We start from the raw sequence: 16,125 nt of genomic DNA on the forward strand, positions 1-16,125 counted from the left end.
TGCCTGACGTGCTTGTTGGAGTCTGTTTGTGATGGCGAGCTGTGACTGAACTTCCCTTCCAGGGGTCAATAAAGATGAGGAGTCTGCCATGTTGAATCTACGTGAGGAGTTTGGTCCTGATTCATCCCCGGGATCGTGGTTGTTGAAGATCAGCCCTCCAGGAAATTGTGATCGTTACCACAGTTTAAGCAAGTCTGCAAAAAAACGTATTGAGGATTGCAATTTCCTGAGATTCTGCTCATTAAATATATATATATATAAATACATATAAATACATATATATATAAATATATATATATATGTATTTATATGTGTATATAAATTAATTAATGCAAATGAGACCAAACTGCACTGTTGTTGGGACGCCAGAGGTCATTGGCATTGTTAGCGACACACAGAGAAGTGGGCTTGTGGGAAATGCGGTTCTGTGAGGGCTAGCAAATCGCTGATGTTGATGTCAGCATGACGCATCATAGTGTCACTGATCCAGGTTCAGGTAGAGAGCATGGCTCCATGTGTGCGCGTCGCGGTGTATGGACGAGAGCAGAAAGAGGTGATCTAGTAGTGACTGAGGCCACAGCAGAGGACCGAAGCACCACAGGGATCCACTGGATCAACACGCTTTTATTTCAACAAAGACAAATTCTGAATGAATGCATGGGAGGAAACCCTGAAGTTCCCAGCTGAACTGACATCATCTCATCATGATGGTATTATTGCACCATGATGTGGTGGCGGGAGGGGGGCAGCTCTGTCTGAAGCTCCCTCAAAAACGAGAGTAGAATATGATGCTGGAAAGCCCAGGTTCAAACCATATGAAGTCATACAAATACTGCGTTGTTACCTCTATAAAAGTCAGTCTTCGGGGTGGGGGGGGGGGGGCTGGGCTTTGTGTAGCGCCGAATAAACAAAAGTCTTGTCTGTCTCTATGTGTTGGCCCTGCCATGGACTGGTGACCTGTCCAGGGTGAACCCCGCCTCTCACCTGAAGGCTGCTGGGATAGGCTCCACCCCCACCACTCTTAACAGGAGAAGAGGATGGATGGAAAAGTGATTTATTATTGATCTACTTATTAAATCAGTCATAACTGCGTTCGTCAAGGAACTCTTTAGCAGGCGCTGACCCCGTAGGGTGAGAACGGGCGAGTCCTGCAGTCGCCCGAGTTCTGAGTGCTGAAAACCTTCTGATGGAAATACACTTGACCTTCTTCAGACGGTCCTGCGGCAGTGGGATGGAACCAGATGTGATCAGGTGGGTACTGAGAGGGCGCCACCTTGACCTCAGTCCAACATTTTCATCCTGAGCGAGATGTTTGCGTGACTCAGTGTTTGATGCTGATCCCGAACGATTGACTCGAGAGGAAGACCTGGCCAACGTCCACGCGTGTTGAAGGGGTTTTAACCAGTCCAAGGCCTGGACGGGGATTTTGCCGTCTGCCTCCATGTCGTGACTCTTCTGCTCATTCTGAAGGTTTGTATGAAGATGAACTCCACCTCCATACACGCCGCCATCATTTTGATTTGTTTACCGCAATCAAATCACAGCAAAATCAAAGAAGCAGCAGTGGTCCAGCAGGACGTGCTGGCGTGTTTGACGGCTGAGACGGTACATTCATTGACACACATGTCATGGTGGCAAGGGAGGCGTGTGAGGGGCAAGGGAGATTCTTGTACCAGTGAAGGAGGGAAACTCAAGGTTTGGCTGAGCTTCTACAGCAGCGAACGACACCAGATCAGAGCTGAAGTTCCCAGGAGATCACAGACACCAGGACCTCCTGATCAAAGCAGAGCAGCAAAAGAGGAGGAGGAGCATCGTCAGGAGGGGGGGGAGTTCCAGTCACGTGAACAAACACTGAGGTCACTTCCTGCGACGCAGGGAGATGCGCTGCAGTCTCTTGGCTCTCCCCCTGGCATCGATGGGACGCATCTCAGTGACCTTTGACCTGGCCAGTCGGTAGGAGCTGGTGCAGTAGCTGGGCCTCTTAAAGTAGAGGGTCAGAGGGAGGCTGGGGTGGCGAGCTGTGGAGACCAAGACATGGCGGTTAGGGGGACGCTAGGGGGAGTGTGTGTGTGTGGGGGGGGAGTGTGTGTGGGGGTGTGTGTGTGGGGGGGAGTGTGTGTGGGGGTGTGGGGGGTGTGAGTGTGTGTGTGGGGGGTAGGTGTGTGTGAGTGTAGGTGTGTGTGTGTGTGTGTGTGTGTAGGTGTGGTGTAGGTGAGTGTAAGTGTATGTAGGTGTGTGTGTGTAAGTGTATGTAGGTGTGTGTAGGTGTATGTAGGTGTGTGTAGGTGTGTGAAGGTGTGTGAGTGTAGGTGTGTAAGTGTATGTAGGTGTGTCAAGGTGTGTGAGTGTAGGTGTGTGTGTGTAAGTGTATGTCGGTGTGTGTAAGTGTGTGCGTGTAGGTGTATGTAGGTGTGTATAGGTGTGTGAGTGTAGGTGTGTGTAGCTATGTGCGTATAGGTGTGTGTGTGTGTAGGTGTGTGTAGGTGTGTGTGTAGGTGTGTGCGTGTAGGTGTGTGCATGTGTAGGTGTGCGTGTGTAGGCGTGTGTGTAGGTGTGTGTGTAGGTGTGTGTAGCTATGTGCGTGTAGGTGTGTGTGTAGGTGTGTGTAGGTGTGTGTGTGTAGGTGTGTGTGTGTGTAGGTGTGTGTAGGTGTGTGTGTGTGTAGGTGTGTGTGTAGGTGTGTGTGTGTAGGTGTGTGTAGGTGTGTGTGTTTGTGTGTGTTGGTGTGTGTAGGTGTGTGTAGGTGTGTGTAGGTGTGTGTGTGTGTAGGTGTGTAGGTGTGTGTGTGTGTGTAGGTGTGTGTAGGTGTGTGTAGGTGTGTGTGTAGGTGTGTGCGTGTGTGTGTAGGTGTGTGTGTAGGTGTGTGTAGGTGTGTGTAGGTGTGTGTGTGTAGGTGTGTGTGTGTAGGTGTGTGTAGGTGTGTGTGTAGGTGTGTGTAGGTGTGTGTAGGTGTGTGCGTGTAGGTGTGTGCGTGTGTAGGTGTGCGCGTGTAGGCGTGTGTGTAGGCGTGTGTGTAGGTGTGTGTAGCTATGTGCGTGTAGGTGTGTGCGTTTAGGTGAGTGTGTTTTTGTAGGTGTGTGTGTAGGTGTGTGTGTGTGTGTAGGTGTGTGTGTAGGTGTGTGTGTGTGTGTAGGTGTGTGTGTGTGTAGGTGTGTGTAGGTGTGTGTGTGTGTAGGTGTGTGTGTTTGTGTAGGTGTGTGTGTAGGTGTGTGTGTGTGTGTGTAGGTGTGTGTGTGTAGGTGTGTGTAGGTGTGTGTGTGTGTAGGTGTGTGTGTAGGTGTGTGTGTGTGTAGGTGTGTGTGTGTAGGTGTGTGTGTGTGTGTGTAGGTGTGTGTAGGTGTGTGTAGGTGTGTGTGTGTGTAGGTGTGTGTAGGTGTGTGTGTAGGTGTGTGCGTGTAGGTGTGTGCGTGTGTAGGTGTGCGTGTGTAGGCGTGTGTGTAGGTGTGTGTGTAGGTGTGTGTAGCTATGTGCGTGTAGGTGTGTGTGTAGGTGTGTGTAGGTGTGTGTAGGTGTGTGTGTAGGTGTGTGTAGGTGTGTGTGTAGGTGTGTGTAGGTGTGTGTGTGTAGGTGTGTGTAGGTGTGTGTGTAGGTGTGTGTGTAGGTGTGTGCGTGTGTGTGTGTAGGTGTGTGTGTAGGTGTGTGTAGGTGTGTGTAGGTGTGTGCGTTTAGGTGAGTGTGTTTGTGTAGGTGTGTGTAGGTGTGTGTGTGTGTGTAGGTGTGTGTGTGTAGGTGTGTGTAGGTGTGTGTGTGTGTAGGTGTGTGTGTAGGTGTGTGTGTGTGTGTAGGTGTGTGTGTGTGTAGGTGTGTGTAGGTGTGTGTGTTTGTGTAGGTGTGTGTGTAGGTGTGTGTGTGTGTAGGTGTGTGTGTGTAGGTGTGTGTAGGAGTGTGTAGGTGTGTGTGTGTGTAGGTGTGTGTGTAGGTGTGTGTAGGTGTGTGTGTGTGTAGGTGTGTGTGTTTGTGTAGGTGTGTGTGTAGGTGTGTGTGTGTGTGTAGGTGTGTGTGTGTAGGTGTGTGTAGGTGTGTGTAGGTGTGTGTGTGTGTAGGTGTGTGTGTATGTAGGTGTGTGTAGGTGTGTGTAGGTGTGTGTAGGTGTGTGTGTGTGTGTAGGTGTGTAGGTGTGTGTGTGTGTGTGTGTGTGTGTGTGTAGGTGTGTGTAGGTGTGTGTGTGTAGGTGTGAGTGAACACCGTCATCATGGAGGTTTCGGCCCTCAAACGGCCTCACAGATGCAGATATTCTGATCATCGTATCTCTGGTGTCCCTCCAGCAAACAGCTGCAGGAACTTCTACCCAGATGTTCCTGCAGCTGTTTGCGACTCCTGTCCTCAGCTTTCATTTCACAGCAAGTTAACGAACACGGATATCACGTTGAAGGTCACTGACCAGCAGGGAACCGACTCACTGGTAAACCTGCTGGACCGCACTAACACAGAGGACCATCTGGCCTGCAGGTCCAGCCTCATGACCTGAGCTCAGGGACTCACCATCCCGAGTGAGCTTCACGCTCATCACACCGTCTGTATCCTGACCGGACCTTGACCCTGGCCTCTAACGCTCTCCTCGCAACCGTCACAATCAACCTGTTCGTGCAGCGGCGCCACCTGCTGTGTGTTGGACCATGTTAGCTGCCCCTTCAACTCAACTCTGTTTCTTGTATTTCTGCCAACTGTAGAATCTACAGATCTTTGTATTCAATTATATGTAAAGTAAAACATTGCCAGAAAAATAAATATTCTATAGACATGAGAACATCTGTAGACAGAGACTGGAACAAACCAGGTCCCATCTACTTGGAACCTGCAGCTGGGCTGCGTACCATTCTGCTGCTGCTGCTCGGGCGTCCCCTTGTCTGACAAACTGCCCGAAGCTCCTTCTGGATGTTTGTCTCCTTCCTCCATGTTGGAGTGTTGCTCCGACTCCTGTCGGATGTCCTCCTCCTTTGCCTCCATGTCCGTCTTCATGTCCTCCTGTTCTGTCTCTCTGGTACCATCAGTTCTCCCGGACCCCTTTGACTCCATCTTCTTCTCTTCCTGGTCGGCCTCCTCTTTCGACTTCTCCTTCAGGTCTGCCAGCACCCGCAACATACAGGCAGAATAAAGACAAGTACACACCGAGTAGTAGTACACCTTCATGTCACCCCCTCTATGTATGACTATGTATTACTACGCATAACTGTGTGTCACTGTGTATTACTAGCCATCAATGTGTATTACTATGCATTACTGTGTATCACTGTGTCTTACAATGTATCACTGTGTATTACTGTGCATTACTGTGTATTACTACGCATAACTGTGTGTCACTGTGTATTACTATCCATCAATGTGTATTACTATGCATTACTGTGTATCACTGTGTCTTACAATGTATCACTGTGTATTACTATGCAATACTGTGTATTACTATGTATCACTGTGTATTACTATGCATTACTGTGTATTACTATGCATTACTGTGTGTCACTGTGTATTACAATAAGTTACTGTGTGTCACTGTGTATTACTATGCATTATTGTGTATTCCTATGTATTATTTTGCATTACTGTGTATTCCTAACTATAACTGTGTATTCCTACGTATTACTGTGTATTCCTACGTATTACTGTGTATTCCGAAATATAACTGTGTATTACTGTGTATTCCTACATATTACTGTGTATTCCTACGTATTATTGTGTATTCCTATGAATTACTGTGTATTCCTACGTATTACTTTGTATTATTGTGTATTCCTACATATTCCTGTGTATTCCTACATATTACTTTGTTTTACTGTGTATTCCTTCGAATTATTGTGTATTACTGTGTATTCCTATATATTACTGTGTATTCTTTCGATTACAGTGCATTACTGTGTATTCCTACGTATTATTGTGTATTACTGTGTATTCCTATATATTACTGTGTATTCTTTCGATTACTGTGTATTACTGTGTATTCCTATGTATACTATGCATTACTATGTACTGCTATGCTTTACTGTGTATTCCTTTATATTACTATGCATTACTGTGTATAACTATGCATTACTGTGTATCACTGTATATTACTATGTATCACTGTGTATTCCTATGCATTACTGTGTATCACTGTATATTACTATGTATCACTGTGTATTCCTATGAATTACTGTGTATCACTGTGTATTACCATGCATTACTGTGTGTCACTGTGTATTACTATGCATTCCAGTGTATTACTGTGGATTACTATGCATTCCAGTGTATTACTGTGGATTACTATGCATTACTGTGTATCACTGTGTATTACTATGCATTACTGTGTGTCACTGTGTATTACTATGCATTACTGTGTATCACTGTGTATTATTATGCATTACTGTGTGTCACTGTGTATTACTATGCATGACTGTGTAAAACTGTGTATTATTATGCATTAGTGTGTGTCACTGTGTATTACTATGCATTACTGTGTGTCACTGTGTATTACCATGCATTACTGTGTATCACTGTGTATTACCATGCTTTACTGTGTATCACTATGTATTACCATGCATTACTGTGTATCACTGTGTATTACCATGCTTTACTGTGTATCACTATGTATTACCATGCATTACTGTGTATCACTGTGTATTACTATGCATTACTGTGTGTCACTGTGTATTATTATGCATTACTGTGTGTCACTGTGTATTACTATGCATGACTGTGTAAAACTGTGTATTATTATGCATTAGTGTGTGTCACTGTGTATTACTATGCATTACTGTGTGTCACTGTGTATTACTATGCATTACTGTGTATCACTGTGTATTATTATGCATTACTGTGTGTCACTGTGTATTACTATGCATGACTGTGTAAAACTGTGTATTATTATGCATTAGTGTGTGTCACTGTGTATTACTATGCATGAATGTGTAAAACTGTGTATTATTATGCATTAGTGTGTGTCACTGTGTATTACTGTGCATTACTGTGAATTCCTACGTCATACTGTGTATTCCTACATATTACTGTGTATTCCTAAATATAACTGTGTATTCCAACGTATTACTCTGTATTCCTAAATATAACTGTGTATTACTGTGTATTCCTACATATGACTGTGTATTCCTACGTATTATTGTGTATTCCTTTGTATTACTGTGTATTCCTGTGTATGACTGTGTATTCCTAAGTATTACTGTGTATTACTGTGTATTTCTACGTATTACTGTGTATTCCAACATATAACTGTGCATTACTGTGTATTCCTACTTATTACAGTGTATTATTGTGTATTCCTACATATTTCTGTGTATTCCTACACATTACTGTGTTTTACTGTGTATTCCTACGTATTATGGTGCATTACTGTGTATTCCTACGTATTACTGTGTATTCTTTAGATTACTGTGTATTACTGTGTATTCCTATGTATACTATGCATTACTGTGTATCACTGTGTATTACTATGCATTACTTTGTGTCACTGTGTATTACTATGCATTACTGTGTGTCACTGTGTATTACTATGCATGACTGTGTAAAACTGTGTATTATTATGCATTAGTGTGTGTCACTGTGTGTTACTATGCATGACTGTGTAAAACTGTGTATTATTATGCATTACTGTGTGTCACTGTGTATTACTATGCATGACTGTGTAAAACTGTGTATTATTATGCATGAGTGTGTGTCACTGTGTATTACTATGCATTACTGTGTATCACTGTGTATTACTATGCATTACTGTGTATCACTGTGTATTACTATGCATGAATGTGTATAACTGTGTATTATTATGCATGAGTGTGTGTCACTGTGTGTTACTAGGCATTACTGTGTATTCCTATGTATTATTTTGCATTACTGTGTATACCTACGTATTACTGTGTGTTCCTACGTATTACTGTGTATTCCTACATATTACTGTGCATTACTGTGAATTCCTACGTCATACTGTGTATTCCTATATATTACTGTGTATTCCTAAATATAACTGTGTATTCCAACATATTACTGTGTATTCCTAAATATAACTGTGTATTACTGTGTATTCCTACATATGACTGTGTATTCCTACGTATTATTGTGTATTCCTTTGTATTACTGTGTATTCCTATGTATGACTGTGTATTCCTAAGTATTACTGTGTATTACTGTGTATTTCTACGTATTACTGTGTATTCCAACATATAACTGTGCATTACTGTGTATTCCTACTTATTACAGTGTATTATTGTGTATTCCTACATATTTCTGTGTATTCCTACACATTACTGTGTTTTACTGTGTATTCCTACGTATTATGGTGCATTTCTGTGTATTCCTACGTATTACTGTGTATTCTTTAGATTACTGTGTATTACTGTGTATTCCTATGTATTACTGTGTATTCCTATGTATTACTATGCATGACTGTCTATCAATGTGTTTTACTATGCATGCTGTGTATTACTATACATTACTATGTACTACTAAGCATTACTGTGTATTCCTTTGTATTACTATGCATTACTGTGTATCACTGTGTATTCCTATGCATTACTGTATATTACTATGCATTACTGTGTGTCACTGTGTATTACTATGCATTACTGTGTATCACTGTGTATTACTATGCATGACTGTGTGTCACTGTGTATTACTATGCATTACTGTGTGTCACTGTGTATTACTATGCATTACTGTGTATCACTGTGTATTAGTATGCATTACTGTATATTACTATGCATTACTGTGTGTCACTGTGTATTACTATGCATTACTGTGTATCACTGTGTATTACTATGCATGACTGTGTAAAACTGTGTATTATTATGCATTAGTGTGTGTCACTGTGTATTCCTATGCAATACTGTGTATTACTATGTATCACTGTGTATTACTATGCATTACTGTGTATTACTATGCATTACTGTGTATCACTGTGTATTATTATGCATTACTGTGTGTCACTGTGTATTACTATGCATTACTGTGTATCACTGTGTATTACTATGCATTACTGTGTATCACTGTGTATTACTATGCATTACTCTGTATCACTGTGTATTATTATGCATTACTGTGTATCACTGTGTATTACTATGCATTACTGTGTATCACTGTGTATTATTATGCATTACTGTGTATCACTGTGTATTATTATGCATTACTGTGTATCACTGTGTATTACTATGCATGACTGTGTATAACTGTGTATTATTATGCATTAGTGTGTGTCACTGTGTGTTACTAGGCATTACTGTGTATCACTGTGTATTACTATGCATGACTGTGTATAACTGTGTATTATTATGCATTAGTGTGTGTCACTGTGTGTTACTAGGCATTACTGTGTATCACTGTGTATTACTATGCATGACTGTGTATAACTGTGTATTATTATGCATTAGTGTGTGTCACTGTGTGTTACTAGGCATTACTATGTATTCCTATGTATTATTTTGCATTACTGTGTATACCTATGTATCACTGTGTGTTCCTACGTATTACTGTGTATTCGTACTTATTACTTTGTATTCCTACATATTACTGTGCATTACATGTCATACTGTGTATTCCTACATATTACTGTGTATTCCTAAATATAACTGTGTATTCCTACGTATTACTGTGTATTCCTAAATATAACTGTGTATTACTGTGTATACCTATGTATCACTGTGTGTGCCTACGTCATACTGTGCATTTCTACATATTCCTGTGTATTCCTAAATATAACTGTGTATTCCTACGTATTACTGTGTATTCTTACGTGATATTGTGTATTCCAACATGTGACTGTGTATTCCTATGTATTATTGTGTATTATTGTTTATTCCTATGTATTACTTTGTATTCCTACGTATTACTGTGTATTCCTAAGTATTACTGTGCATTACTGTGTATTCTACATATTACTGTGTATTCCTAAGTATTACTGTGCATTACTGTGTATTTCTACGTATTACTGTGTATTCCTACATATTATTGTGCATTACTGTGTATTCCTACGTATAACTGTGTATTCCTACATATAACTGTGCATTACTGTGTATTTCTACGTATTACTGTGTATTCCTACATATAACTGTGCATTACTGTTTATTCCTACGTATTACTGTGTATAATTGTGTATTCCTACATATTTCTTTGTATTCCTACGTATTACTGTGTTTTACTGTGTATTCCTACGTAGTATTGTGTATTACTGTGTATTCCTATTTATTACTGTGTATTCTTTCGATTACTGTGTATTACTGTGTATTCCAATGTATTACTGTGTATTCTTTCGTGTTACGATGCATGAATGTGTATCACTGTGTTTTACGATGCATGCTGTGTATTACTATGCATTACTATGTACTACGATGCATTACTGTGTATTCCTTTGTATTACTATGCATTACTGTGTATTACTGTGTATTACTATGTATCACTGTATATTCCTATGCATTACTGTGTATTACTGTGTATTACTATGTATCACTGTGTATTCCTTTGTATTACTATGCATTATTGTGTATCACTGTGTATTACTATGTATCACTGTGTATTACTATGTATCACTGTGTATTACTATGCATTACTGTGTGTCACTGTGTATGACTATGTATTTATATGTATCACTGTGTATTATTATGCATTACTGTGTATCACTGTGTATTCCTTTTTATTACTATGCATTAATGTGTGTCACTGTGTAGTACTACGGATTGCTGTGTATTACTACGTATTATTTTGCATTACTGTGTATTCCTACATATAACTGTGTATTCCTAAGTATTACTGTGTATTTCTACGTATTACTGTGTATTCCTAAATATAACTGTGCATTACTGTGTATTTCTACGTATTACTGTGTATTCCTACATATAACTGTGCATTACTGTTTATTCCTACGTATTACTGTGTATAATTGTGTATTCCTACATATTTCTTTGTATTCCTACGTATTACTGTGTTTTACTGTGTATTCCTACGTATTACTGTTTTATTCGTGTGTATTCCTTCGTATTACTGTGTATTCCTACGTGATATTGTGTATTCCTACATATGACTGTATATTCCTACGTATTATTGTGTATTACTGTGTATTCCTATGTATTACTGTGTATTCCTTCGTATTATTGTGTATTACTGTGTATTCCTATGTATTACTGTGCATTACTGTGTATTCCTACGTATAACTGTGCATTACTGTGTATTCCTACGTATTACTGTGTATTATTGTGTATTCTTACCTATTTCTGTGTATTCCTACGTATTACTGTGTATTCCTACATATTAGTGTGTATTACTGTGTATTCCTACATATTACCGTGTATTCTTTCGATAATTGTGTGTCACTGTGTATTACTATGTGTCACTGTGTATTACATTGCATTACTGTGTATTACTATGCATTACTGTGTGTCACTGTGTATTACTATGCATTACTGTGTGTCACTGTGTATTCCTTTGTATTATTATGCATTACTGTGTATCACTGTGTATTACTATGCATTACTGTGTATTCCTATGTATTACTGTGCATCACTGTGAATTACGACGTATCACTGTGTATTACGATGCATGACTGTGTATTACTGTGCTTCACTCTGCATCAGTGTGTATTCCTTTGTATTACTATGCATTATTGTGTATCACTGTGTATTCCTTTGTATTACTATGCATTATTGTGTATCACTGTGTATTCCTTTGTATTACTATGCATTATTGTGTATCACTGTGTATTCCTTTGTATTACGATGCTTTACTGCGTCACTTTGTATTATTTTGCATGACTGTGTATTACTATGCATTACTGTGTGTCACTGTGTATTACTAGGCATTACTTTGTATTACTATGCATTACTGTGTATCACTGTGTATTACTATGAATTACTGTGTATTCCTATGTATGACTGTGCATCACTGTGTATTACGATGAATTACTGTGTGTCACTGTGTATTACAAGGCATTACTTTGTATTACTATGCATTACTGTGTGTCACTGTGTATTACATTGCATGACTGTGTATTACTATGCATTACTGTGTATTACAATACATTGTTGTGTATCACTGTGTATTACAATGTATCACTGTGTTTTACTATGCATGACTGTGTATTAGTATGCAGTACTGTGTATCACTGTGTATTACAATGTATCACTGTGTTTTACTATGCATGACTGTGTATTACTATGCAGTACTGTGTATCACTGTGTATTCCTTTGTATTACTATGCATTCCATTGCATGACTGTGTATTACTATGCATTACTGTGTATTACTATGCATAACTGTGTATCATTGTGTATTCCTTTGTATTACTATGCATTACTGTGTATCACTGTTTATTCCTTTGTATTACTATGCATTACTGTGTATCACTGTGTATTACTATGCATTACTGTGTATCACTGTGTATTACTATGTATGACTGTGTATCACTGTGTATTACTTTGCATGACTGTGTATCACTAAGCATTACTGTGTATCACTGTGTATTCATGTGTATTACTATGCATTACTGTGTATTACTGTGTATTACAATGCATGACTGTGTATCACTGTGTATTACTATGCATAACTGTGTGTCACTCTTTATTACTACGCATTATTGTGTATTACTATGCATGACTGTATATCACTGTGTATTCCTTTGTATTACGATGCATTACTGTGAATCACTGTGTATAACTTTGAATGACTGTGTATTACTATGCATTACTGTGTATCACTGTGTATTCCTTTGTAATACTGTGCATCACTGTGTATTACATTGCATTACTGTGTGTCACTGTGTATTACCATGTATTACTGTGTGTCACTGTGTATTACATTGCATTACTGTGTATCACTGTGTATTACTATGCATTACTGTGTATCACTGTGTATTACTATGCATGACTGTGTATCACTGTGTATTACTATGCATTACTGTGTGTCACTGTGTATTACCATGCATTACTGTGTGTCAATGTGTATTACATTGCATTACTGTGTATTACTATGCATTACTGTTTGTCACTGTGTATTACTATGCATTACTGTGTATCACTGTGTATTCCTTTGTATTACTATGCATTACTGTGTGTCACTGTGTATTACCATGCATTACTGTGTGTCAATGTGTATTACATTGCATTACTGTGTATTACTATGCATTACTGTTTGTCACTGTGTATTACTATGCATTACTGTGTGTCACTGTGTATTCCTTTGTATTATTATGCATTACTGTGTATCACTGTGTATTACTATGCATTACTGTGCATTCCTTTGTATTACTATGCATTACTGTGTATCATTGTGTATTACTATGCATTCCTGTGTGTCACTGTGTATTACTATGCATTACTGTGTATCACTGTGTATTAGTATGCATTACTGTATATTACTATGCATTACTGTGTGTCACTGTGTATTACTATGCATTACTGTGTATCACTGTGTATTACTATGCATGACTGTGTGTCACTGTGTATTACTATGCATTACTGTGTATCACTGTGGATTACTATGCATTACTGTGTGTCACTGTGTATTACTATGCATTACTGTGTATCACTGTGTATTAGTATGCATTACTGTATATTACTATGCATTACTGTGTGTCACTGTGTATTACTATGCATTACTGTGTATCACTGTGTATTACAATGTATCACTGTGTTTTACTATGCATGACTGTGTATTACTATGCAGTACTGTGTATCATTGTGTATTACAATGTATCACTGTGTTTTACTATGCATGACTGTGTATTACTATGCAGTACTGTGTATCACTGTGTATTCCTTTGTATTACTATGCATTCCATTGCATGACTGTGTATTACTATGCATTACTGTGTATTACTATGCATAACTGTGTATCATTGTGTATTCCTTTGTATTACTATGCATTACTGTGTATCACTGTTTATTCCTTTGTATTACTATGCATTACTGTGTATCACTGTGTATTACTATGCATTACTGTGTATCACTGTGTATTACTATGTATGACTGTGTATCACTGTGTATTACTTTGCATGACTGTGTATCACTAAGCATTACTGTGTATCACTGTGTATTCATGTGTATTACTATGCATTACTGTGTATTACTGTGTATTACAATGCATGACTGTGTATCACTGTGTATTACTATGCATAACTGTGTGTCACTCTTTATTACTACGCATTACTGTGTATTACTATGCATGACTGTATATCACTGTGTATTCCTTTGTATTACGATGCATTACTGTGAATCACTGTGTATAACTTTGAATGACTGTGTATTACTATGCATTACTGTGTATCACTGTGTATTCCTTTGTATTACTGTGCATCACTGTGTATTACCATGTATTACTGTGTATCACTGTGTATTACCATGCATTACTGTGTGTCACTGTGTATTACATTGCATTACTGTGTATTACTATGCATGACTGTATATTACTGTGTATTCCTTTGTATTACGATGCATTACTGTGTATCACTGTGTATAACTTTGAATGACTGTGTATTACCATGCATTACTGTGTATTACTGTGTATTACAATGCATGACTGTGTATCACTGTGTATTACGATGCATTACTGTGTGTCACTCTTTATTACTACGCATTATTGTGTATTACTATGCATGACTGTATATTACTGTGTATTCCTTTGTATTACGATGCATTACTGTGTATCACTGTGTATAACTTTGAATGACTGTGTATTACTATGCATTACTGTGTATCACTGTGTATTCCTTTGTATTACTGTGCATCACTGTGTATTACCATGCATTATTGTGTATCACTGTGTATTCCTTTGTATTACTATGCATTATTGTGTATCACTGTGTATTCCTTTGTATTACGATGCTATACTGTGTCACTTTGTATTACTTTGCATGACTGTGTATTACTATGCATTACTGTGCATCACTGTGTATTACGATGAATTTCTGTATGTCACTGTGTATTACGAGGCATTACTTTGTATTACTATGCATTACTGTGTATCACTGTGTATTAATATGAATCACTGTGTATCACTGTGTATTACTATGCATTACTGTGTATCACTGTGTATTACTATGAATTACTGTGTATTCCTATGTATGACTGTGCATCACTGTGTATTACGATGAATTACTGTGTGTCACTGTGTATTACAAGGCATTACTTTGTATTACTATGCATTACCATGTGTCACTGTGTATTACAAGGCATTACTTTGTATTACTATGCATTACCATGTGTCACTGTGTATTACATTGCATGACTGTGTATTACTATGCATTACTGTGTATTACGATGCATTGTTGTGTATCACTGTGTATTACAATGTATCACTGTGTTTTACTATGCATGACTGTGTATTACTATGCAGTACTGTGTATCACTGTGTATTCCTTTGTATTACTATGCATTACAGTGTATTCCTATGCATTACTGTGTATGACTATGCATTACTGTGTATGACTATGCATTACTGTGTATTACTATGCATTCCTGTATATCACTGTTTATTCCTTTGTATTACTATGCATTACTGTGTATCACTGTGTATTACTATGCATTACTGTGTATCACTGTGTATTACTATGTATGAATGTGTATCACTGTGTATACTTTGCATGACTGTGTATCACTAAGCATTACTGTGTATCACTGTGTATTCATGTGTATTATTATGCATTACTGTGTATCACTGTGTATCACTAAGCATTACTGTGTATCACTGTGTATTACAATGCATGACTGTGTATCACTGTGTATTACTTTGCATGACTGTGTATTACTAAGCATTACTGTGTATCACTGTGTATTCATGTGTATTATTATGCATTACTGTGTATCACTGTGTATTACTTTGCATGACTGTGTATTCCTATACATTACTGTGTATTACGATGCATTACTGTGTATCACTGTGTATTACTGTGCGTCACTGTGTATTACTATGCAATACTGTGTATCACTGTGTATTACTGTGCATTACTGTGTGTCACTGTGTATTCCTATGCAATACTTTGTATCACTGTGTATTACTGTGCATTACTGTGTATCACTATGTATTACTATGCATTACGGTGTATCACTTTGTATTACTATGCATTACTGTGTATTCCTTTGTATCACTATGTATTACTGTGTGTCACTGTGTATTACATTGCATGACTGTGTATTACTATGTATTACTGTGTATCACTGTGTATTCC

The 16,125-nt window shown here is 38.6% G+C and overlaps 1 protein-coding gene across 1 annotated transcript in view; it reads right to left on the reverse strand.

Annotated features, from left to right (window-relative positions):
* Nucleotides 1-924: 924 nt before the first annotated feature.
* Nucleotides 925-16,125, reverse strand: part of pde1ca (phosphodiesterase 1C, calmodulin-dependent a) — a 45,807-nt gene continuing 30,606 nt past the window's right edge. The window contains exons 16-17 of the mRNA XM_086191068.1: nt 4,815-5,063; nt 925-2,018 (exon numbers count right to left, since the gene is read on the reverse strand). Of these exons, the coding sequence (XP_086047194.1) occupies nt 1,858-2,018; nt 4,815-5,063 (410 nt within the window). The 3' untranslated portion in view covers nt 925-1,857. The remainder of the gene's footprint in view (nt 2,019-4,814; nt 5,064-16,125) is intronic.

This window comes from Aulostomus chinensis, chromosome 21 (assembly GCF_037954235.1).
Source record: "Aulostomus chinensis isolate RoL2024-O1b breed Wild chromosome 21, RoL_Achi_v1.0, whole genome shotgun sequence".
In the NCBI taxonomy this organism is placed as follows: domain Eukaryota; kingdom Metazoa; phylum Chordata; class Actinopteri; order Syngnathiformes; family Aulostomidae; genus Aulostomus; species Aulostomus chinensis.